Source organism: Ictalurus furcatus, chromosome 8 (genome assembly GCF_023375685.1).
Source record: "Ictalurus furcatus strain D&B chromosome 8, Billie_1.0, whole genome shotgun sequence".
NCBI lineage: Eukaryota > Metazoa > Chordata > Actinopteri > Siluriformes > Ictaluridae > Ictalurus > Ictalurus furcatus.
Window position 1 is genome coordinate 11863826 of NC_071262.1, and position 24699 is coordinate 11888524.

Consider the following 24699-nt stretch of genomic DNA (forward strand, 5'->3'; position numbering starts at 1 on the left):
TACAATTCTATTTGCATAATTATTGCGGCTCCTCCGTCTTTGATTCCAGTTTATTAAAACAAATGAACACAATCTGATCTGCTTCACCACCTTAATAATTTTTTTTTCACTATTTAATATGTTTTATTATTTCAAAATATATATAAATAAAAAAAATCGTATTAGTGTAGCGTGTTATAATGCCTGATTAGCCAATTAGATTACTGGATATTCTCTGAAGCAACTAACCACTTAAAATCGCAAGAACTGACAGAACAATCCGTTCTTCATGTAAGAGAAATCTAGTAGTAAGGAACAATGGAACCAATAAATAGATAAGATAAGATAAGATAAGATAAGACTTTATTAATCCCCAGATGGAGAAATTAGGGTGTCACAGCAGCAGCAGGACCGGTGAAGAAAAAAAGAGATAGTAAGAACAATACAGGGATATATAAAGAGTAAACTGCCTCCAAGATGTATAAATATGTATAGACATAAATAGTCTATAATAAATTCGACTCTCGTGATCATAAATTAGTAAATCCCTGTTAGTGTTGATTTTTTTTTAAGCTTTTGTCTGACTTGGTGTTATATTTAAAAAATAATAATAATAATTAAAAAAAGAGTCTACTTTGGGTTGTGCTAGGATTTGTTTTTAATCCTACACAAATCTCACAACTCTTATACTCTACTCTAATAGCCCAGTTACTGTGATGTTTCATATTGAAGCCATGTCGCCAGTTCTCTAGTTATATGAAGCACAAAAAGTTATGTCATGCATGTAATTGAAGAGCATCCTTTTGTTGTTTTGTATTTTTTTTGCTGGGGGTTGGGTAAGATCAGAGAGAACACGTATATGCCAACAAATCCTGTTCATTTAAACCCCAATTCAAGTGGAACAACAACAACAAATGATCAGCCCTGAGAAATGCAGTTCTTACGTAGGCTATAAGAAAACAGCGTTTCGAGTTAAAATTGGCCAAGCACTTTAAGTGTGTTGTTGGAGTATTTCCTTTTTGTTTCGGCGCCTTATCGAATAGCTGGAAACCCATGGGAAGGCTGGAGTGACCTCTGACCTGTGTAAACCCTACCCCCACAACTCTATAGCGCCATTGTGCTGTGCATCAAAGGCAGAGTTTCCCTAAACATTCCCTGCTGGATTTCCCTGCAAGCCACCAGCCCCTCAAACTCAAAGTGGTGTTGTGTCTGTTAATCAAAAGTAGCCTGTAAAATTATATAATATGCCTTCCTACTATGAAATATGGTTTATTCTCTAGGCCTACGTAGGCTGCCCCAATCATGTTCCAAGAAGCACTTGGTGAGAAAAACTGATTCTGATTTCTGTGGTATATTTCTGGACTTACACTTTAGTTTCCTTTGTTTAAGGCGAATATATCTGAACTGTAAGTATTTCTAAATATGCTGGGTCATTTGGTTTGATAGACATAACTGGTAAGAAATAAGCATAGTAAAAGTGTAATATTCTCATAATAGCCTGTTATATCCTACATGTGCAAAAGTCTGAAAGGAAACCGATATTATGAGTCTCAGTCCTCGGTTTAATTTGTTAAGTGTTCGCTGATTATATCATGAGATAATAATCGCCTTTTATAATCCGAGTCAGGAAAAAAGGAGGGAAACCCGGCTATGTGTAGTTTGGCATTTTTTTAGACTGACAGCGCCTCTACGTTATTTATTTATTATTTAGAAGTGTTATTGGTTGGTCAGGGCAGCAGGGGGCAGTATGAACACACAGAACAATATGTCCAACACTGCATAATCGCCACCTTATTGCATATCCTATATACAGCATGCTCCGATGTATAAAGCATATAGTAGGCTATACATTTTGTACATTGTTCGTTGTATTTTTTTTATATGAAGGTAGTACTGTATATAAAAGCTTCCTGCTATCAGTAACAAACTATATTTTGTGATCAAAGAAAGCGCTGGTGTACATTTTGCAGCTTCACCACTAGATGGCGATATTTTGCAAACGGAAAAGGTTTGATAAAAGGTGCAAAACTTCACCGTCGCTTCCGTCTTCCTTCTGCTTCTTCTTCTTATTCCTAAATGTGATAGCATTAAATATAATAATTTATAACAAAAGCAGCTGAGTTGTCGTCGTTACACGTGCGTTGATTCTGATGTGTCGAATATAATTCTCCATGGTTACTGACGTAAACAAAAACACCACCACCACACACACACACACGCGCACACACACACACACACACACAGGAAGAGACATTTCTCGCGCTCATGAACGAGTAGCTGGTCCTTTCCTGATCTGCTGTTTTGTATGCTTTAAGTAGTCTTTAGGAACGTGTTTAAGAAAAATGACAGGACTGCATGAAGACCTTGACTCCAACCATCACTGGGTGGAAAAGCTGTTTCCTCCTCACTTCACTTTCCAAGACTTGCTAGAAGGCAAAGTCTACAGTGCTGAAGAACCACGACTCGCTTATACACCTTTAAATCTGCCATCTGACAGGACTGAATCTAGGAAGCAGATCTATTTAAGTGTATTGAGAAACATACAGCAGCAGGAAGAAATGATCAAGAGGAGGAACCTAGTACAGAGAATGAGCAGAAATGACGATCCAGTTGATGGACAGGATAAACATTTGTGTGAAACACCGAATACAGACTGCAGTGAGAGAACAAGGTGCATTTGGAACCAGGAGGACATCTCAACAATCCGGGCAGCTCTGAATGAAATAGAAAGAGACCGATGGAGGCTGAGGGAGCAGCTCAAAACTTCTGAGGAACAACTGAGCAACAAGCGAGAGGAGAAGAATCAGCTGCAGGGGTTGCTGGAGGAACATGAAGAGCAACTGAAGGGCTTAAGAAAAAAGGCAGCACGTCAAACCTTGGTGGTGAAGACTCTGAAGATGGAAAATCACAAAATGGGTGTTCAATTAGAGCAGCTTGCTAAGCAGAGCCAAGAAAAGGCCATGGAGGCAAATAGGCTAAGGGCTGACCTGAGAAAATCCAATGCCAGATCACGCCAAATAAGGGAGGAATGCTCAGATTTAGCCCAAGAGTTGAAGAGAGTGAAGGAGCAACAGAAGATTGAATGTGCGAGAGAAGTGCAGGCAGCCAGGATGGAGCACGAGGCTACCTTGGCGAGGCTACAGATAGAGCTGGATGAGACTCGGGCCCAACTCAAGACTGAGAAGGAGAATCATGCACAGAATCTCACAGCTCTGGAGCACCTACGCCACCACTTTTATAATCAGTGACTTGGTTCAGTGTTTGATTGTGATTTCAATTATAGCATCTGAAAAGCATCAAAGATTACAAAACTGTAGATATTAACACTGCATATTATTTAAGCAGAAGGGTATTGATAAGATGGGGCACGGTGGCTTAGTGGTTAGCATGTTTGCCTCGCACCTCCGGTGTTGGGGTTTCCTTCCCCCATCCAAAGACGTGTTGTAGGATGATTGGCATTTACAAATTGTCCATAGTGTGTGAATGGGTACGGGATTGTATACGCGATTGGGCCCTGTGATGGGTTGGCACCCCGTCCAAGGTGTCCCGAGTTCCCCAGGATAGGCTCCAGGCTCCCTGCAACCTTGTATAGGATCAGCGGTATAGAAAATGGATAAGAATCCAAGAAGCCGTTGAGCTCTTTAAATCATATAAACTTGATAACTGGAAATTTTTCTTAAGACATAATGTTTAATGTACGACTATAAAATGGGGCCAGTGACCTTTTGATGAGAAAAGATTTTACTGTTTGTTATTGTACCAGCATAAAAATAACTTATTTTTTGCTGTACTTTGGACTAATAATTTATTTGTGGTGAAGCTGCAGAGGAAGGATCGGGCAGAACTCATGGCTCCAGAGCACCCATGCCAGCATTTTAATAACCAGTGACTCGACAAAGGACAAGAAAGTCCAGTGTTCATTTTATGCCACATCACTACAGCATGTAGTGTCTCCCCTGCTCAAACACTTAGAGGATTGAACCAGGTGTATGAAAAAGCTTGTGAAAGTCTACACTGTAGAAAATTTGGTCCTGTGGGACTGGGAGCAAAGAACACTGAGGCAGTCTGTGTATATACTCAATCCTGCATTGTAGTTGCCCCCCCCCCAAAAAAGGTAATTTCCTCCATAACAACTCAGCAATTTTTTTTTCTTCTATTTTTGCAAACATGAGCTATGCTGCTAATGTATTTTCAGAGAGAAGTGCAAGCAGTACATGCTTAGAACTTTACCAGAACTCTGGTCTCCACATTAAAACTGACTTAAAAAGCGGTTTCTCAATTACCTTTTTTTCAAATGATTAATAAGCCATGCCCAGTTATCTATTTTATTTCCAATATGTCTTCACACTTGTTTCTTAAAATGAACATTTTATGTACATATATACTCCTACTATTGTGGAAAAGACAACAGAAAACATACAGGAAACTCACAGGAAACTCAAGGTAGAGTAAAACATATATTTATGCCCAATCTTGAAGCCAGAAACCCCAAACAATAATTTAGTAAGCAATGGACATTGTCATTCTCAATCACTTTCATCAACAGATACATATCAGTTATTAAAACTGGGTGACAAAGGTTGGCATTTGCATCCTGTCCAAAACTCCAGCACACAATATAAACTATTTAGCTGAACATTTTTGACCCACTGCTCCTGAATTTGACTATTATACAGGTTTAAACTTTATAGGACAAACTAATATAAGCTTGTACTGAGAGTACAGAAAGACATCTTGGTGTGATGGAGGTTCAGTCACACTTCATTTGTAAAAGACAAAAGGCAAAAATGTACTTCTAATGATCTTATTAAACCCTGCACTCTGCTTGCTGTTCACATCTGCTTGTCTTGGCACAATCATGCTATATTAAAAGGGATTTTTACTCTATAATCCTCACAGAACTAAAACATCCACATACACTGAGAAAAATATCATCAGCACACTCACATTCAAAAGTACCATACCATGCCAGCACATGTCACAGTTAATGTTTTCCCCCTTGTAGATACTATTTAGCAACTGATGGGCAAAAAAATTATGATGTTATGACACTAACATCATAGAAATTTAACATGAAACTGGTCAAGAGGGGGAAAGGACACAGCACTTAAGCAACTCAAAACCTATGAGGTATATAAGAGAAGAATTTGTGCAAACAGAGTACATTGAATACAAGGTGGAATTTACAATAAACTCACCAATTCAATGAAGGCTTTCAGTAGAATCCTGTTTTGCATTTCTATTCAAAAAGGCCTTCCAATAACCAAGGTGTAAGTGCAAAACAGATCTGAACCTAAAAATACAATCTTAAGATACAACACATTACCACAGTTTTGACTCATTCAAGGTTGACAGTACAGATAATGGTATGAAAATGGTGTTAAATGTGGGGTTTTGTGTGTGTGTGTGCATGCATGTATGTTGGAGGCATCTGTTAAAGGCTTCAGTGGTCTCTAAGTTCATGTGCATAAGCTGAAATTCAAAACGCAGCACTTAAGAAGCATCAGACATGGATCTGTAATCATCATTCTTACAATTTTACAGTGTACGTGAAGAGGTTAAACGTTCCATGTTATGTGTGTAATCAGTGAAATATGCATACCTAGAATTAGTTTCACAGCTAATAAATTTAACAATACCCATTTTTTAAATCTAGATCATAAATAGCCTCACATCGAGTTAAAATAACATGCTGACCAAACTAAATCAGAATAATAGTATAAAGCTATTTGAGAGTATTAACCAATCAATGCACTTTAAATAATGTACCACTCAGGAAAATAAGCATATGGTCAGGAATGAGACAGTGAACCTATAAAGTCTGCAAGTTCTCAATTATAGGCAACTTTGCTGGAAATTCACCTTTGAAAAGACAAATTTTAAAAATCTTTCGGGAGAAGGGAAACTGATTTAATTATTATGATAAGGCTGGCATACATTTTTTTTAAGTGCCTTATGTTCTAAATTCATGACATATGTGATATACACCTTTGCTTTAAATGCTTTGTTACCATTTGCTTTTACTGCAACCCTAAAACAGCTTTAAGAGCTTACCTAAGACTTTTTATAATGTAGTAGAAATGACTATGTGAAATGATGTTACTCCTTAAGCACTTCACTTCCTGCTTCATTATAAAGAAAAAAAAGGAACATTAACTGCCATGGAAAGGCTTGGAGTAATTATTTAAACTGCTTTTATACCATAGATAAAATAAACTTCACAGTCAGGAGCTGCAGAGAGACTTATGTCAGAAAATCGGCTCAAAATAATCAAATAATGTTTCCCAAACGTGGGAAAAGCTTTGGAGTATAAACAGAGTGCTTGGGTCCCTCTTGCTTTTCACACAGCAAATTCATACTTGTTCCTAAGCGGGGGGGGGGGGGGGGGGGGGGGGGTTAGGGTTACTGAGCTCGCACATATTACTACAACAATTTTTGTTGCACATTTTGGAGGTCAGCTGCAAACAAAAGGGGATCTGAGAGAGAGGCATGTTTGTCATTCTTTCTTTGTTATTTCCTCAACTGCACAAAACAGGTCACCATCCCAACTGTACAGTCCTGTTCTTTTGTCCTTTATGCTTGCTCCGGTGGTGCAGGCCTCTTGAGATCTCGTATCTGCTTGACGAGATAGTTCTTTTCATCGCAGAACTGCTCGTCCTCCGAGCGGTCTGTTTGGAATTGGCTCAGGAAGTCCACCAGTTTGGACTGGTTCTTCAACAGGATGTCCAAAACAGGTTGTGTCTTATTCGGGTTTGCCACAAACACCTGATAAGCACACCAAACAAAAAGCTTAAGTTAAATTTAAGCTGAGGCTACTTAATCTAGCATCACAGTGGTTAAAATGAAAGACAACCCTGCATACAAATACTGATTTTTAAAATGTGCCTTCACTGACTTTGTGAGATGACCCCCGTAATAGACAGATACAGACTGTACAAAATACCAAGCAGTCGTTTCAACTATGTTGTTGCTGCTGAGATGGGTAAGCGCAGTCCAAATGATAGTATATCCTCCTCTCCTTCGTCTGCAGGTGGTTGAGTACCAGTGTCTATTTCTCAATACATTATTTCTCAATACTACCACATGGTACATGTAAACAGGCCAGCAGTAATCTGGTGTTCTGCCTATAAGTTAATCAAACTGAGCATGCTAAATTACATTCAGATGTGTGAAACACGTACAGTGGCTGCACCAGCAGGTGGACAGATAAAGAGAACCTTCCACTCCCATAGGTTACGATAGGTTATGCAGTGAACAACAACAAAAACAAGGTAAATTTAGATATTGTTGACACTTGGCTAAATCTCAGATTTATTCATTTATTAGTCATGCATTGCATGAGGTAGGATGTACAGCCAATTATAAATATTATCCTTTTGTAGTGCACAAAACAGTCATAAAGGAAGCTGTTTGGGATGTGGCCTAATTTAAAGATGGATTTTATGTGGCCTGCGAGCAAGAAACGCAACAGAGCTACAGCTCAACAACAAGAATATACTAATATGGGAAAAGGAAAACAAATCTGTCATGCTGTTTGAGAAAGTTGTATTATTGCCAAAAAGGACTCCAAAAAGGAGGCAGTAATTAGACTACTCCCTAATATTTCTGTGCTGCACTATACAGTAGAAAAGCTATTCTAGCCAGAACCAGCAGTGTCAGTCAGGATGCTAACAGAAACCTACCTTAAAGACATGAAAAGCTTCAAATTGGATGTTGCGGCTGTTGTCTCTCAAAATGTTCATCATGAGTTTCAGGTTCTCGGCTCGACTGATGTATTTGGTCATGACTGTGAAGTTGTGTCTGTCCAGCAGGAGCTCTCCCAACAGCTGTGTGCGACAGAAAATAGGAAGCGTCTTCAAGGAAGCAATTTCAAGCAGCTGCACAATCACATGCGAGTCCTACTATTTACACCAACGCATTTTTCGGTGGGTTCACAATATAGTTTGATTTCCTGAAAGATAAGACGATGCATAATGCATATGTCCATGCTACAGGGAAATACTTGTTTGGGACGTTGTCTGCCTCACTTGATGTTTAAATTGGCTTATGCTTATTTTATCTACAGCAAGATCTAATTACAATGCTAATATGTCCAGGTCATCGGTATGACTGCTAAAGAAGTGACAATCTCTGTTTCAGTCATAGAATTGCTGGAATGTGGACAACAACCAGAAACATGACAAAATTTAAGAACAAATGCAGACTGAACACTAGGACATTCTTTTACAAAGCAAAATTGCCCAAATATGTGGATATGCCAGTTACAAAGAGGAAACATAAGTGCAACCTGAGAATTCAACATAGCTATGCATTATATGTCTGACCAAACAGGTGAACATCTATCCTGATGTCATGGTTAACGTGCGACAAGTGTATGCAAAAGTACCCTCACCTTTACAGACTGCCGTTTGGTGACGTAATTTTCAGAATGCAGCAGCTTTTCGTACTCTGTAAATACCTGGAAAATGGTCAAAATATTTCAATTTTAACAGATGCACAGTTGTATTTCTGTGAAGCTCTGAAAAACCTCACAGATCACCTTAAATCTTTAGTAACCTTTTTTTTAGCATAGGGTTGAATCATACTATAAAGTCTTTATAGAAATCTAGGGAATGTGATGCTTACTCGGTCATAATTCGTCTCCAAGAAATCCGCACACATTATTTTGTGTCTTGTTAGAAGATCCTAAAAATAAGAAAACCATACAATACATGGGTCACTTCATTGTTTTTTTGTACAGAGTTTAAAAAAAAAAATAAAAAAAAAAAACAGTGGTCATATGAACAGGTAAATTGTAGAAAATAAATAACTTACCTTAAATGAAACAAAGGCATCTGAGGCAATATCGAAAGTGGAGAGTTCCACATAGTGGAAGAAACGATAAAAGTCCTCAGAGAAGAGAACAATGCGGGCCAAGGGCTCATGACGGAGACACTCTCTCAACATCATGCCGCAGTTCAAAGCCACTTCTGGACTCTCATAGCTGCAATTATAGGAGAATACATGCATTTTTTCCCCATTATTCATTAATGGGAGTTTTAAAATCCAAGGACGACTTATACATATTGAAGGCAGCAACATCATTTTCCCATATTGTGAAAAGATCCATATGAACTCATTTCATACCAAGTGTTAACCAACAAGCTAACATACTATTCAGATGGGATAGGATTTCCAGACATGCGTCTGTTAATTAACGTTGTTGAATGAAATGTTCAAAATGCACAGGCGTACATCATCTCATATACCTCAAACTTTTAATGAAAACAAGCTGCTGTGACCCTTACTATAACCGCTTGTTGTAGGTCTTCTGGCTCAACATATTTGCACATGATCATTACATATCCATAACATATACAGTTGTGCCCAAAAGTTTGCATACCCCTTGCAGAATCTGCTAAATCTTAATACTTTTAACAAAATAAGAGGGATCATAAAAATCTCATGTTTTATTTAGTTCTGTCCTGAATAAGCTATTTCACATAACCAATGTTTACATATAGTCCACAAGACAAGATAATGGCTGAATTTATAAAAATGACCCCGTTCAAAAGTTTACACACCTTTGACTCTTAATACCATGTCTCGCTACCTGGATGATCCACGACTGTTTTTTGTTTTATGATAGTTGAGTCACATGAGTCCCTTGTTTGTCCTGAGCAGTTAAACTGTCCACTGTTCTCCAAGTCCTGCACATTCTTTGCTTTTCCAGCATATTCTGCATATTTGACCCCTTTCCAACAGTGGCTATATGATGTTGAGACCCAACTTTTCACACTGAGGACAACTGAGGGACTCGTACACAACTATTATATAAGTTTCAAGCATTCACTGATGCTCAAGAAGGCAACATGATACATTAAGAGCCAGGGGGATGTAAACCTTTGAACAGGATGCTCTGTGTACTATTTTGTCTTCTGGGAGACATGTAACGGTCTTATTGTGTCTGAAGGGCAGTACTAAATGAAAAAAAAGATCTTTAAACAAAACAATTTACATTGATCATCCTGTTCAAAAGTTTACATCCCCCTGGCTCTTAATGTATCGTGTTACCTTCTTGAACATCAGTGAATGTTTGCACTTTATGTAATAGTTGTGTCCCTCAGTTGTCCTCAGTGTGAAAAGACGGATCTCAACATCATATAGTCGCTGTTGGAAAGGGGTCAAATATGCAGAAGGTGCTGGAAAAGCAAAGAATGTGCAGGACCTGGAGAATTATTCTGAAGAACAGTGGGCAGTTTAACTGCTCAGGACAAACAAGGGATCATGAACAACCATCACAAAACAGAAAAACAGTCGTGGATCATCCAGGTAACGACACACAATATTAAGAATCAAGGGTATGTAAACTTTTGAACCGGGTAATTTTTTATAAATTCAGCTATTATCTTGTCTTGTGGACTATATGTAAACATATATGATGTGGAATAGCTTATTCAGGACAGGACTAAAACAACAACATGGGATTTTTATGATCCCTCTTATTCTATAAACAGTATTAAGATTTAGTAGATTCTGCAAGGGGTATGCAAACTTTTGAGCACAACTGTATTTAGGCTTTACTTGAGCTAGGCATCAACCTAAAATTCCAGATATAAAAAAGGCAATACTCCCATTACCCTACCTCCCCAACTAATTCAGTCCGAATGAGGCGCGAGATTATTTCTTAACCATGACAAAATAAACTATACACTTCATAAACTATGTACAAGCTGGATATGTAGATCCATTTTCATTCCATACGAGGTTTTCAAACAGCTACTAAGTTGAGTTGTCTTAATAATAAATGGCAACTAGGACCTTTCTTATTAGTTACATGGAAATATTCAAATAATATAGTTACTGGTAATCAACTCAGAACTTTTAGACTATACTGCATGTTTTTTACTCCCTGATCAATGGTCAATTTCCACACACTGTCCCTTATTGAACGCTAGCTAAAAACTTTGATTAGTGTAGGCAGCCACTACATTAGTTGGAGGTGCCACTAATGCAAGGTCATAGCACAGCTGGACCAACACAGACATGAACAGCTAGTGTAGTGCTTAACCAGCAGGTTCTTCACAGCCTTTGAAGAGAGACAGACAGCTGTGACATTAAAGAAATCAAATTAGGGTTCACACCAAGGGCCAATGGTGCTACCTGAAAGGCAAGTATTTGTATGTATTTATATGTTTGGGAGAATCTGGAAAGAAGAGAACCAGCAAGATTGAGAAATAAACCAGGCCATTAACTGAATATGTAAATAAGAATATAAATCAAGCAATAAACGTACTGAACATCAATTACACACTAAGAGGTGTCCAGTGCTTGCAGCTCTAAGAACAGGACCGGTAAATTTAGACTCTGTAGCTATAACACAGTTGAACACAGCATCTCAGTAATGGCAACTGGAACTGACAGCAGAATCAATGCATTTTTGGGGAAAGTGCTGATCATGATTGCGCCCTGGAGCCTGGAAAACTCACCCTTTCAGCAGCATGAAGAGGATCTGAGAGTGGGAGGAAATGTACTCGACAGTGGGTGTGCGGGTGCCAATCTGACGCCGCACTAGGTTGCTGAACAGATGAACCACATCCTTCTTTCCCTTTTGGGAGCAAAATTACATCCAATTGAGTACAAATGCCAAATAAGACTAAACTATATGCATGAGCAACTTTAACCAGGAAATGAAAGCCACACAAGATGTACACACAAGTACAAGTCAATGAAAATCAAATTTAACAGGTCTTCTTAACTTGTTAGTAAATCTGAATTTATATCATGATAATGGTAAAAATAAAACACAAGTAGCACTTATATATGCATTAGTAAAATGGCATCTTACTCTTCTATCTGAAACAAAAGCACACTGAATGTACTAAACGTTAAATCCAAACTGAAAAATAAAAGTCACCTCAAAGTCGATCCTCTGCAGGTTGGCTATGAGGGCGATGAAGAGGTTGGTATTGTAAAGCTCCTGTGCCAGTTGGGCCACTGCTTCTGTTTGAGGCTCCTTGTCTCCAGTACCAGACAACACCTCTTTCAACAAAGCTAGATTCTTTGAAGCTTCCTCAGCAACCTGTCGGAAAAAAATCTGTCAGCTTACCACCCACATCACTACCGCCTTAGCATGCACGGATGTAACATTTCAAGCAGATGAGCTCACTTAATTTTTTTTTTTTTTTTTTTTTTTTTTTTTAAATACGAAGATCACAGTACACATAGCTGCTGGACACCAAACACAAAAAAACAATGATTTATTTATGCATATGTGCTGTTTACCTTTTCACTCTTCTTGTTGTCAGATGTTTCCAGCTTCTCTAAGCAGGCCACATTCTCCTTGAGATTCTTCACAATCTCTGCTGGACTCTTCTGAGGCCTCAAAAGGGATCCCCCACCAAAATGGAATGGCATGTTGTTTAGATGGTGTACTTGGTTTTGGATGAAGCAAGAAACCTTTCACCTTCCAAGGAACAACAAATACAAAATCTGCTGTGATACAATGTATGAAATTGAAAATAATTTGGGTATTTGAGGCAACAAATAAACAAGTACTGAAGTCGGGTGCAAAATACAGAAGTTTTATATTCCATATTTCACTGAATACAAAAATGTGCAAAAATACACAGTTCTGCCAGGGCCTTTTATCATGCATGTCTACCATATAGGTGAACTATGAGGGTATGACTATAGCTATGCACAATTTGTCAGCCCTGCTATATGTAATATAGGCTTGCTGCGACAGCCGGTGTTCGGGCAGCACACTGATTACATCACCGCCCCCACTGACATTTTGTCTTTTTATAGCAATAAAAATAATTTTGTTCGGTTAGAGAACGGACGCTACAATTAAAAACTGAACGCTTTTGCTCAATTCAGCATGAGCTCTGATTCATGCTAAAGTTCTAAAAGTTCTAGGTTTAATATAAGCGAGTTTGTCATTGTACTGTTTTGTAGTTGCTGTGTTTTTCATTAAGAATAATAATAAACCCACCATTCAAGCAACTGCCACCTACACACTGCCACTAATTCAAAAGCGAAAGCGAAATGCCCACACCATTCATAAGCAAGGGGGAAAAGCCCCCATCCCCCAGTGATACCGGTATTACCGGTGTTGTCACACAATGATCAGTCCCTCAAGGATAATTATGCATTATTGTTTATGGATGTACAAAAAGCACAGAATTAAACTACAGTCCTAAATTAATAATAAAAACTCTCTTTCACAGCACCTTGTGGTTTCTGTTACTTACTGCCTTTAGGAATATTATTTTATTTTTGATCATAATGTTTTAATTAGACATTACAAATCTTTCTCGCACTACACTCTGTATCAGCGCGTCTACATAGCGCGTGATCAGCACCTCGTCACTAACACATCACTTCCGTTATAATAAGCCACAGAATTTACACTGCAAGTGCGCAAAAACAGCATATAATGACAATAAACGTAAATTAAACTAAACCTTTTAAGCAGCTTGCAACAGTTTCCCCTGGCCCTTATACACAGTGGAGCATTTTGGATATAAACACAAGTTTGTCCTCGTGCATCAGTCTGATTTCAGCAGTGTTTAAAATGCTTCCTTGCCTTAGAGGACTTCGAGGTTACACACTTTCTTCCTCAGTCACGTGACGATTTCGCCTCCGTCTGATGGTGACTGAGGTCATGTTGGGAATAAAAGGTAATGCTGACAGAAACAGTAAACTGAAGAAAGTCATTATCGGTGACTCTGGGTGTTTGCTAATGCTAGCGTGCCTATTACGTCATGCGCCGTAATACTTCCGGTTAGTAAATAAAAAAAACCTGCTAGTGTTAAATTTGAGATGATATTACCGTTCTAAAATCCACACACTAGACAGTAGAGTACACAGTAAATAGTGTAAGTGTACATTACTTCATTTGGGACACAACTTTAGTATTTACTCTCCGAAGCGTGTTTTCTGAACAGAAGTAACGTAATGAGTAAACATGCCCCGTGCAGACCAACTAATCGATAATGAGATTCACTGACAACGATTTTCATAATCGATTATTATCGATTAGTTGTTGCAGCTCTAATACCATGCAAAGCAATACAGTTAGTTATTACAAACCCACCTGATGCCCTATAAAGTAACCTGTGAAGTGAATTATTCATTTTTACTTATTCATAGTTTTGTTCTTGTTCTGTTCATGTTCATCTGAGGATAACGCCTAAGAAGTCCATGTCATGTCACTTAGATCAGTACAAAATGTTTATCTACTTACAGAGACACAAACATGTTCTTCTGTTTAAGGTTCGTCTGCACATCTTCTAAGACCCCTAAAACAAAGCCTGTTTGAACTGCCTCAAACTGATTCTTATCGGTACACAGAAGTGTGTCATGCGCTGCGTTTCCTATATATAGTAGTGGTTCAGCACAAGCGCTTTAGAGCGCTCTCATTATTCTATCCTGCTTTATTCTGTACTGTATTAACCATCTTTCTGTAATAAACCTTTTTTTACCTTCAGAGGATGTGTCTGCATGTGTTGTCTAATTTCCACGACAATTTGGACAAGCAAAAAAAGAGTTTCACCCTGAAGTCTTGAAGTGTTGACACGCAGGCGGTTTGCCGTTTATTGGGCAGAGCGAAAGACCAATGCAGCCTTACCACTGACTGGTAGGAATCAAGAATTTAGAAGTAGAATTAGAATTTTATGAAGTCATAGAGTATTGCTGTCTGTGTGGAAGGGAGTCAATGTTATAAGAAATGCGTGTATTACATTGAGCGATTTCTTATAAGAAGTTCCAGGAGCTTCGCCGCTGCGATGGCAGAGATATTGGTGTTTCTTAAATCACAGCTTCAAAACTAAGATATACAGTGGCAAGAAAAAGTATGTGAACCTTTTGGAATTTCATGGTTTTCTGAGTAAATTTGTCATAAAATGTGATCTGATTTTCATTTAAGTCAAGGGTATTGACAAATATAATGTGCCTAAAATAAAGACACAAAATAAATTCTGATCCCTCATGTCTTTATTGAACACACTCATTCAACATTCAAAATGGCAGTGGAAAAAGTAAGTGGACCCTTAGAATTAATAACTGGTTGACCCGCCCTTGGCAGCAATAACCTCAACCAGGCACTTCCTGTAGCTGTGGATCAGACCTGCACATCGTTCAGGAGGAATTTTAGCCTATTCTTCCTGGCAGAACTGCTTTAGCTCCGTCATATTCTTTGGACGTCTCATGTGTATGGCTCTCTTCAAGTCATTCCATAGCATCTCTGTTGGGTTGAGGTTTGGGCTCTGACTTGGCCACTCCAAAAGGTGGATTTTGTTTTTCTGAAGCCATTCTGTTGTGGACTTGCTCCGGTGTTTTGGGTCGTCGTCCTGTTGCATCACCCAACTTCTACACAGTTTCAGCTGATGTACAGACATTCTCACATTATCCTGAAGAATTGTCCGATATACTTGGGATTTCATCTTCCCCTCAGTGATTGCAAGCTGGCCAGGCCCTGATGCAGCAAAGCAGGCCCAAATCATGATGTTCAATTCTTGATCGTAGATCCACTGAAAGCTTTTTGGCAAGGCATGGCTCACATAAGCGTGCGCTTCTTGTGCAGAGCAAACTCCAAAAGTTTGAGGGGTTTTTATCAGTCAAAGTAGCTGTAGTTCTCACCTCCAAACTCACAACACGCAACTCATAACGTGGGTTGAGGTTTGAAGGTAGAGAAGGCCGCATCCCTATGTCCAAACAGGACTCGGATGCGGTAGCAAAAGGTGTTGCTTAGAGAAGTAATTCCTAGATGGGGAACTCCAACAAAAAATCTCCAGTGATAATGGCACATCTTTTGTGAGCCATGCACTTAAGTAGGTGGGTGAATATTTGGGTATTGACTTAAAGCAACACTATGCATATCATCCAGCTAGTGGTGGAGTGGTAGAGAGAGAAAATGGGACACTAAAAAAAAAACAGATTAAGCAAATGCTGTTTGGAAACAGGCTTAGGATGGGCAAAGCCCCTTTGGGATACTGTCTGGGAGACCTCCACACACAGGAATTGGACCTGTGACAGCGTCTCTTCCCGACGCTGCAGCATGTGATGATGCAATGTTAAATTACTGTGCAACCCTGTCCTCGGATCCACGCTCTATCCACAAGCAGGTAAAAGCAGCGCTTCCAGCTCCAGCCATGGGCCCGCTGCATGATCTGAAGCCCGGAGAGTGGATCGTGATCAAGGACTTCCGCAGGACCAGGTGGAACAAGCCACGGTGGTCGGGGACATTCTAGATCCTTTTCGTCACTCCCTCTGTGGTAAAGGTCAGCCAGAGAGCCACGTGAATACATGCCAGCCACTGCAGGAGAGTGCCAGAGCCGAGCAATGAGCTGGAGAAGACGGGACTGCAACAGGAGGACTAGAAAGTGATTTTCTATCGAGAGACCTCTAGGAGGACCGACGCTCACGGGCTACGATCTGCATATGCACACCCACACACACACGTGACACACTGCACTCAAACACACATTCTCAGACCAGTTCCTTGTGGTTACACAACACAAGACACCAAGTGGTATCTAGTAGCCTGCCAAATCACGGACAGGTCATTTTTGGATAAAATGTTGACGACATGGAAACTGTACTCTTAGGAGGAATGAACTTCATTAGTGCGTACTATATAGCCACGTGACCAGGACAGAGGTTAGATGACGTGACTTTGCTACCTCACCTCTTACGCCCCAAAGCTCCCTGACTGCAGACTGCTGTTGCAGACTAGACACAAATCATTACATGTCGACCTGCACATCCACTCATACATACAAACCTATTCCTAATCGTGCACTCTTCTCCTGGTATAGGTGGTATCTGTTAGTAAGCCCGGTCATAGAAATAAACTCACAAATCACTGGGACCGTTCCCAACAACACTGGGGGTCTTAGACCCTTAAGCTGGAAAGATAAACCAAAGCACGATATTGGAGTTTACTGGGTGGGAGACTTGATGATCAATCCCCCCAATCATATCATTGTGGCAGAAAGAGTACATGACGCACACACTTATACCCAAATTTGGTATTTAGCTGATTGTGGTGACGGGACTAAGTGCCTAAAGCGACGTGATTTCTATAGGTCCCACATAAGCCCGCGAAGTTCTTTAGTAGACTATTGCTGCAGATTGGACGACAATTAGTAGTTAAAAGCCCATATGCCAAGATATTGGCCGCCTCTGTAAACCATTCTGTATCAGCTTTCGTCGTAAGAATCATTGCCAACAGTGCTACCCACACATCACCACACGTCCCCTCGTCACGCAGACACATAATGGTTATTCTATCATTGAACACATGCGGTCTGTGATACGCAACCCTCCGCAGACTAGCGAGATGGGGTTTGACTGGCTGAACTCAGTACTCAGGGGATGGGGCTCGTGTATATTAACCGTCTGTCTACCAATAGGTGCAATAATTCTTCTTGTCTTACTCATTTTGCCTTGTTTCTCTCGTTTGAAGCAGTCCCTCACGCTCGTTGAAATCACTAATGACCAAACGCTGATGTTGACAAAGACTGATTACGATCCCTATGATGACCAACCTGACTTGTATCCTAAACCTGACTAGGTATCAGATCCTCCCAGCGACACTGACGACCCATTGACAGCCATTTCACACCTATTGCAAATATTCCTTTGACCATTACGACTCTCATTTCACCCTAAAATGAGCTTGCTTGACTACAGGATACTTTATATCTGCAAAAACAGCCTTAGCGCCTTCATTATGTCTGTTTTATAATGAATTCAGTTGAACCGTGAAAGGATTCTGAAGTATTCACAGCATAGTAATTTCTCTGTTAATTTTAGTTATCACATTTTGTGATGATAAAATGGGGGAAATGTGAAGGAAATTATTCATTTTTACTTATTCATAGTTTTGTATCTGAGGATAATGCCCAAGAAGTCCATGTCATGTCACTTAGATTAGTACAGAATGTTTATCTGCTTACAGAGACACAAACATGGGTTCTGTTCAAGGTTCATCTGCACATCTTTTAAGACCCTAAAACAAAGCCTGTTAGAACTGCCTCAAAAGTGTGTCATGCTCGGAGTTTCATATATATAGTAGTAGTTCAGCACAAGCGCTTTAGAGTGCGCTCATTATTCTATCCTGCTTTATTCTATCCTGTATTAACCATCTTTCTGTAATAAACCTTTTTTACCTTCAAAGGACGAGTCTGCGAGTGTTGTCTAATTTGGACGACAATTTGGCGTCTCCTGGCTTGGCTGCACAAGTCTTTTCAGCTTTTCTGGACAACAAGCAAAACGGAGGACGCCCATGGAAAAGTTTCACCCTAAGTCCCTGTTGACACGAAGGCGATTTGTCTTTTATTTTGCAGAGCGACAGACCGATGCAGCCTTACCACTGACTGGTAGGAATCATCTAGAATTTAGAATTAGAATTTTATGAAGTCATAGAGTATTGCTGTCTGTATGGAAGGGAGTCAATGATATAAGAAATGCACGTATTACATTGAGAGAAGTATTACATGGAGCGATTTGCTATTCAAAGTCAGCAAAGTTTGGCACACAGACGGCACAAATGACGTCAAGGGGGTATTCTTTGACTGCACTGTTACAAGTAGGCTATATGTTATTTTTAATGCAAAGAATCTCACAGTCTAGCAAAAATAACCCACAACAGCGTTAACCATGTGATTTTCCTTTCTTCAGCAGCAAAACAAGTGGAAATTTTATCCTCGGTGCAAAGACATAAAATAAACATTACAAAATGCTTCTTATTTAGATGTATAAATCATATATAAATTAATCACATCCAAGTAAATTAAAATAATAAGTAGGATCTTGGGGTCGGTACACCTACAAAAACCACAGTATTATGGAACCTATAACTGGTACAATTTTTCTAAATAATTATTACTTAATTAATATTTAGAATTTAATAACTTAATGAGTAAAAATTCATAATTTCTAACATCATTTTGAGTGATTTACATAGACCATGTCAGAGGCCCTTTTTTTTGCAAGATGCTCAGCAGGCAGTAATTTTTCCTTTAGGGCCGAACGGGCTGGTGCGTTTGGACATTCATTTTTTTTAATTATTTCTTTATACTTTACCAGTTTGGAGTGTTACATTACTCCATGACAACTTGTCACCTTCAACCTGTCACAAGCTTGAATAGAGCAAATGTAAAGTTATACATTTTAAATGTTAAACGTGGTCAGTTTTAAATCTCCAAAGTTCGAACAAATAAAGCCATAAAGTTTTGACAGTAAACTGTGCAATTGGCAGCACTCCATGGTATATTTCCAGTCATACAAGGTCAGGGCCAGTATAAAGCTATGTATAAAGCATTTAAGAATTTAAGTCTTCGACTTAAGACACAAACATACTTGGTTGAAAGCAGAGAATAAAAAAATGTTAATGATCTAAGTGAAGATTAAGAGTTAATGAGGAGTAATTAGGAGTAAAATGTTAAGCAGGAAGCATGACAGCTGCATAAATGACAATAAATTTGTTCAATAACAAATTGCACAATCACACCAGGGTTGCGTATTTCAAAAGGGGATATGCTTGTGTCAGGCAGGCATTTAAAAAAATCGCAATAATAAAAATTATTATTGCGATTATAAATAATAATAAAATAATAATAAAATTTAGTGATTTGAACATTGAAAACCTAAATAAATTCATTTAAAAAAAAAAAAAAAAGACAGGACAAAGAGCAGTTCCACCATTTACAGTTGTAAGGCGAGTAGGGGAGGCGTAATATTACCAGCTGTGCAGTTGGGAACTGCAAATATTCTCAATTTATCCTGCAGAAAGCAAGCATATTAGATTGGAGAAGGGGCGGGGCTTCCAGGGAGTGTCTGTTAATATTAGAGAGTTCAAAACGCCTGTTCAAATCATTCCAGATTCACCCTCTTGGCTCATCTTTCACTTTGTTGAGGAGGAAAAGACTGCTTTTTTGGCAGGGCCATATTTTTGGCACAGACACAGATTGCAGCCTTTAAAAAAATTCTTTACAACAATCCAAAGACAAGTGAAAGTCTTATTTCTGACTGTATTTAAAACACATATTAAGTTTATATAGACATAAGTTTGCCACAGGTACCAGAGGAGGACTCACTGGCTGAGCCATTACAGGTATAATGCTGATTCAGGACCCAGAGCTCCTGCAAGTATAAAATCTAAAGCCAGTGATAATGCGGTTAGATAATGCAAGTAAACATGGGGTAACTGGTGTAGCGATGGAATCACTTAATAGTTGAAATGTGTGTTAATTTCTATTCACAATCCACTTTTTACAGCATGCCCATTTATGTATTTTTCCAAAATTGTTCCGTCAGCACTGTAATGTATTTAACTACTAATTAAGTATGTGATAAAAAGCTTAACTTTGTGTTTGACCCTGTACATCTTTATGAATTCATCAGTCAAGCACAGTACACCTTTACTAGCATGGAAGTTAGTGGGTGCATGTCTTTCTGTCTCAGTGCTGCCACCTCTCACTACTCTTAAGACTCAAACACTTCTCCATATTTAATTTTTCACCATTTATAAAAGATGAGTCTTTTTAAGCCTTTTAACTGACCACATGTTACAAAATACGGAGCTGAGATGTAGCTGCTCTGTTTTTACAGATATATCCATGTCAATAATCCACAAGATCTCTTCTGTATTATCTTTGTCATATTGTGTCTACAAGTCAGTTATAAGGTCTGGCTGCTGATTGGACATGGAGAGAAAATAAAAGCACAATTTTTATAATGTAATTTTCATAACAGTCCTGAGTACAAGTCACGACTGTTGAAGAAGCTGTTATGGCAACGCATCTGCCTTGTAGGACGCTGATAAGCCTGCCATTTTTATGATTATATTTGGACTAATAAACTGATTGGCTCTTTTATTGATGGGTGGGACTTCTCGTAATACAGGCACTGCACTATTACACACGGCCCCATTCATATTTCAAGCAGTAGCCTGTCTCTAGTCATCTGCCATGTCTGATAAAGCTCTCTCTTCAGTTTTTACACCAAACCACACCTCCAAAACACACGCATGTCGGCCACGTGAACGCTGTTGCACAGAGGGGAACTGACAGGCAAGTAGAGACGCCTCCTTGTCCTGATTGGTAGGACGTTCACAGTCCTCATTATTTGTTTTTCCTACAATTTCCTTGCAGAATGCCACTGAAACTACGGTTTTAACTGGGAATCTGAACAGATATTTAATCAAAAGCTTTGAGAGAGCCAGAAGAACATTATATTTTAATATTATATTACGAAAAAAAAAGTGCTCAGACGTAAACAAACCACATTTAAATGTTCTGTCACGGCTGCTTCTTTGGCCATATTTGTTTTCACGGTTTTCAGAGGAACTTGCTGAAGTTCCCAATGCCTTTTTATAATGATGTGGTGACAATCCTCTAGCCCAGAAAGTCACATAGCTGATTTCAGATGCTGATAAAATAAATGAAAGTCCTCCTGCAATTAAAAGTTGTTACTGTGGTCCTTTTGGGTGGCTGACTTGGATTAAGCCTATATAGAAATTTGTATTGTGAGTCAAATTTGTCAAGTTTTCTCATCACCTCCATAAAAACATGATGGATTTGAGGAAAGTTTTTTGTTGCGCTACTACAGACTCAAAGTCATGTAATACCTCACCAGCCGACATTTCTAGCATACTTTACTTTCAACAGCTCTGACTTTTTAGTTGTACATTACAAACACAGTCACTTTGAACAGTAAACACGAATAAAAGTGGGCCACGTTATTCGTTTAACTAGAGGTCCAGGAAGCTGTGAAAGCTTACAAAACATGTAAGATTTTCAAGGTGAAAGTTGTTTTTGTTTTTTTAACCTTTCCATACAGATATATAACGACGAACACAACGTGTGTTAAACTGTAGTTTTACTGTGTCTAAAATCAAAAAAGTAAATTCTTGCCGTTTGTTTGAATTAACACTTTCTAAGATCACTTTTTCAAGCTTGTGGTGTCAATGGTATGAAATTACACAATGTGGTATTTCTGGGACGTTCGCAGTAGTCTTACAAAAAGCTATTAACATGTATTATAAACCAATAAGGCCTGAGGTGATGATAATGAACCACCCTGATGTAGTGCTCCACTTACCAAGCCAGAGTTGGTTAGCTGAACTCGCTATAATCTACTACACAAGCAAGCTGATGTCTGATAGCTATCCATCGCCACCACCCAGTCACCATGACTGGCAGGGGAGCCAGCAGGTATCGACCAACTTTTATTTATTTGGAAAATGTTATTTTAGAGCGCGATGGTGCTTCCTAAAGTACTCAAAGACTGTGTTATACAACTTCAGCTCAAGTTACAGTCATTTTTACTTGGCTAGCTAGCGTTAGCCCACTAGGAAACTCAGTCAGGGCAAGTCGATTTCCTGTCTCTGATTAGCAGGCTAGGCTATGGTACTGGATCGAAAACAAAATGCTAACTTAGTAAGCCGGCTTCGACAAGAGAAGGTCGATTATTTCTAAATATAGACTACTCATGTTTAAAGCAACAGGCTATACTTACGTTTAACTATGTTTTCCCCCTTTTTACACCGCCGTGAGCAGAGTGCATTCAATCACTGAACTTTTTTTCCCCGTGACAACCAGCTAACGCAACTGATATGCAGCAATACGCAGAAACTCACTGCTATGAAAGCTAACTTTATAAAGAAACGAGGACGTGCAAAGAACAAAAGAGCAAGCTGGGTTTAACTTGCTCTGATAAGCTACGTTAGCTAGCATGAAGCAGTTTAGCAAACTACTCACCACATTCACTGTTCAAACGGCGACTTTTAAAATCACCCAGGACAAGTTAGCTCGGTCGGAAGAAAAAAAAACGTCTATAAGTAGCAAAAGGAATTAAAAACTGAATTTAGAAAAGTTTGTACATGCTATTCAATCCCCCAAAATGGTTTGTTGCCGCTGGAGAAAACTGACAGATTTGCTGTTTCCCGTTGTATCTCCTGTAGCTCATTACAGCCCTTCACCGAGGAATAATAATAAGTGTCTATCAGGGAAGTTGGCGAGTGTTCATAGCTCCGCCCACCGCTCAAGATTGACGTTGTTTTTGACCAATGGGAGCATATCCTTGTGGGGGGGGGGCGTTTTTTCATAAATCCCCGGTTTTCATGCAAACAGATTTTATCAACTGAACCAGATAGCACACAAGCATTGTTATTACATATGCGACAATAAGATGTAAACAAACATTCACTATAATGTATTTAGTTACAAAACCCCAAATCCTATGCAACAAATTCAGTTCGACTTTCTATCATCATTATGCGAATCATGAAAGTGATCAAATAAAAATGCATTAAATAGCCTATAAGGCAAGGAACCAGCTGAAATCCTTAAGTAATTATACCCCCTATCTTTGCAAATTAATATCAGCTGGGTTAGTAAATTGATGGTCTATTTTCGTTACCAAGGTGTCACACGATAAACATCTCATGATGGGTAAAAGCAAAGAGCTCTCCCAAGACCTTCACAACCTTATTGTTGCAAAACATATTAATGGAATCGGATACAGACTTCTGAATCAAAACTTCTGACTCCTCCAGTAAGCACCATTGGGGCCGTTATCCACAAGTGGAAGCAACATCACTCCGTTATCAACCGGCCACGCAGAGGAGCTCCTTGCAAGATTTTTGACCAGGGAGTCAGAAGAATAGTCAGAAGAGTAGCCCAAGAGCCAAGGACCACTCGGAAAGAGCTCCAGAAACACTTGGAGGCAGCAGGTACCATAGTCACAGAGAAAACAATAGGCAATGCACTCCACTGCTCACACTCACCCCACAAGACTCCATTACTAAAGAAAAGGCATGTCGAAGCTTATTTAAAGTTTGCTACAACTCCTTTGGACAAGTCTATGAAATACTGGGAGAGTGTAGTCTGGTCAGACGGAGCAAAATTGAACTTTTTGGCTGTCATACTACACACCATGTTTGGAGAAGAAATGGCACTGCACATCACCCTAAAACACTATACCAACAGTGAAGTTTGGAGGTGGAAGCATCATGGTGTGGGGCTGTTTTTCATCGCATGATACAGGCAGACTTCATATAATTGAAGGAACGATGAATGGAGTCCTTTACAAGGAGATTCTTTAGAAGAATCTGCTGCCATCCAGCAGGATGATAAAGATGAGACATGAATGGACCTTCCAGCTAGACAATGATCCAAAGCATACAGCAAAGGAAACTCTCAATTGGTTTCAGAGAAAAAAAAAATCAAGGTGTTAGAATGGCCCAGTCAATCACCTGACTTGAATCCAATTGAACAAGATTTAGAGACAATATGTTTAGAAGAATGGGCCAAAATCACACCTGAATACTATGGACGATTAATTTCTTCAGACAGGAAGCGTCTTGAAGCTGTCATTACAAACAAAGGCTTCTCCACTAAGTATTAAATAAATTTCACTTAGAGTGTTTAATACTTTTTTCCTGTGTCATTCCACTTTATTACACATAACTTTATTTATGGACTTGAATGTTGTGAATATTTCCGGATTTCTTCAGTTAATACTGGTGTCTTGTGAAAATTTCATGTGAATAATCTCATTGGAAATATATTTACTGAAAAAAATATTGAAGCGTCCAATACTTATTTCCCCCACTGTAAACTGAACAAGTTTCCCAGACATTTGACGAACAGAAATGGAATAATGAGTCCCTGAACAATGGGGGGTCAATATTAAAAGTAACAGTCAGTATCTGGTGGCCTCCAGCTG

The 24699-nt window shown here is 39.1% G+C and overlaps 2 protein-coding genes across 4 annotated transcripts; one reads left to right on the plus strand and one right to left on the minus strand.

The window, feature by feature from the left end:
- Positions 1–2321: 2321 nt before the first annotated feature.
- On the plus strand, positions 2322–3227 carry ccdc160 (coiled-coil domain containing 160). Its single transcript, XM_053630662.1, has one exon. The coding sequence runs from the start codon at positions 2322–2324 to the stop codon at positions 3225–3227; it is 906 nt and encodes a 301-aa protein (XP_053486637.1).
- A 1196-nt stretch (positions 3228–4423) lies between these two features.
- On the minus strand, positions 4424–22975 carry cab39l1 (calcium binding protein 39, like 1). Of its 3 annotated transcripts, none has more exons than XM_053630807.1 (9): positions 22731–22975; positions 12244–12424; positions 11876–12040; positions 11448–11566; positions 8794–8962; positions 8605–8664; positions 8372–8437; positions 7662–7805; positions 4424–6744 (listed from the first exon to the last, which is right to left on the minus strand). In XM_053630807.1, exons 2-9 carry the CDS (start codon positions 12373–12375, stop codon positions 6553–6555), a joined length of 1047 nt encoding a protein of 348 aa, XP_053486782.1. In that variant the 5' UTR covers positions 12376–12424; positions 22731–22975; the 3' UTR covers positions 4424–6552. The 3 variants fall into 3 exon arrangements, with proteins under 3 accessions (XP_053486782.1, XP_053486783.1, XP_053486784.1); XM_053630808.1 differs by lacking the exon at positions 22731–22975 and adding an exon at positions 18138–18443; XM_053630809.1 differs by lacking the exon at positions 22731–22975 and adding an exon at positions 14448–17744.
- Between the last annotated feature and the right edge of the window lie 1724 nt (positions 22976–24699).

Bases quoted from the DNA above. Each gene is read 5' to 3' on its own strand.
- ccdc160 (XM_053630662.1), top strand. From the start codon at position 2,322: ATGACAGGACTGCATGAAGACCTTGACTCCAACCATCACTGGGTGGAA.
- cab39l1 (XM_053630807.1), bottom strand. From the start codon at position 12,375: ATGCCATTCCATTTTGGTGGGGGATCCCTTTTGAGGCCTCAGAAGAGT. The intron at 12,041-12,243 runs GTAAACAGCACA...TTTTTCCGACAG, and splicing joins ACAACAAGAAGAGTGAAAAG to GTTGCTGAGGAAGCTTCAAA. The intron at 7,806-8,371 runs GTGAGGGTACTT...TGTCGCACACAG, and splicing joins CCAAACGGCAGTCTGTAAAG to CTGTTGGGAGAGCTCCTGCT.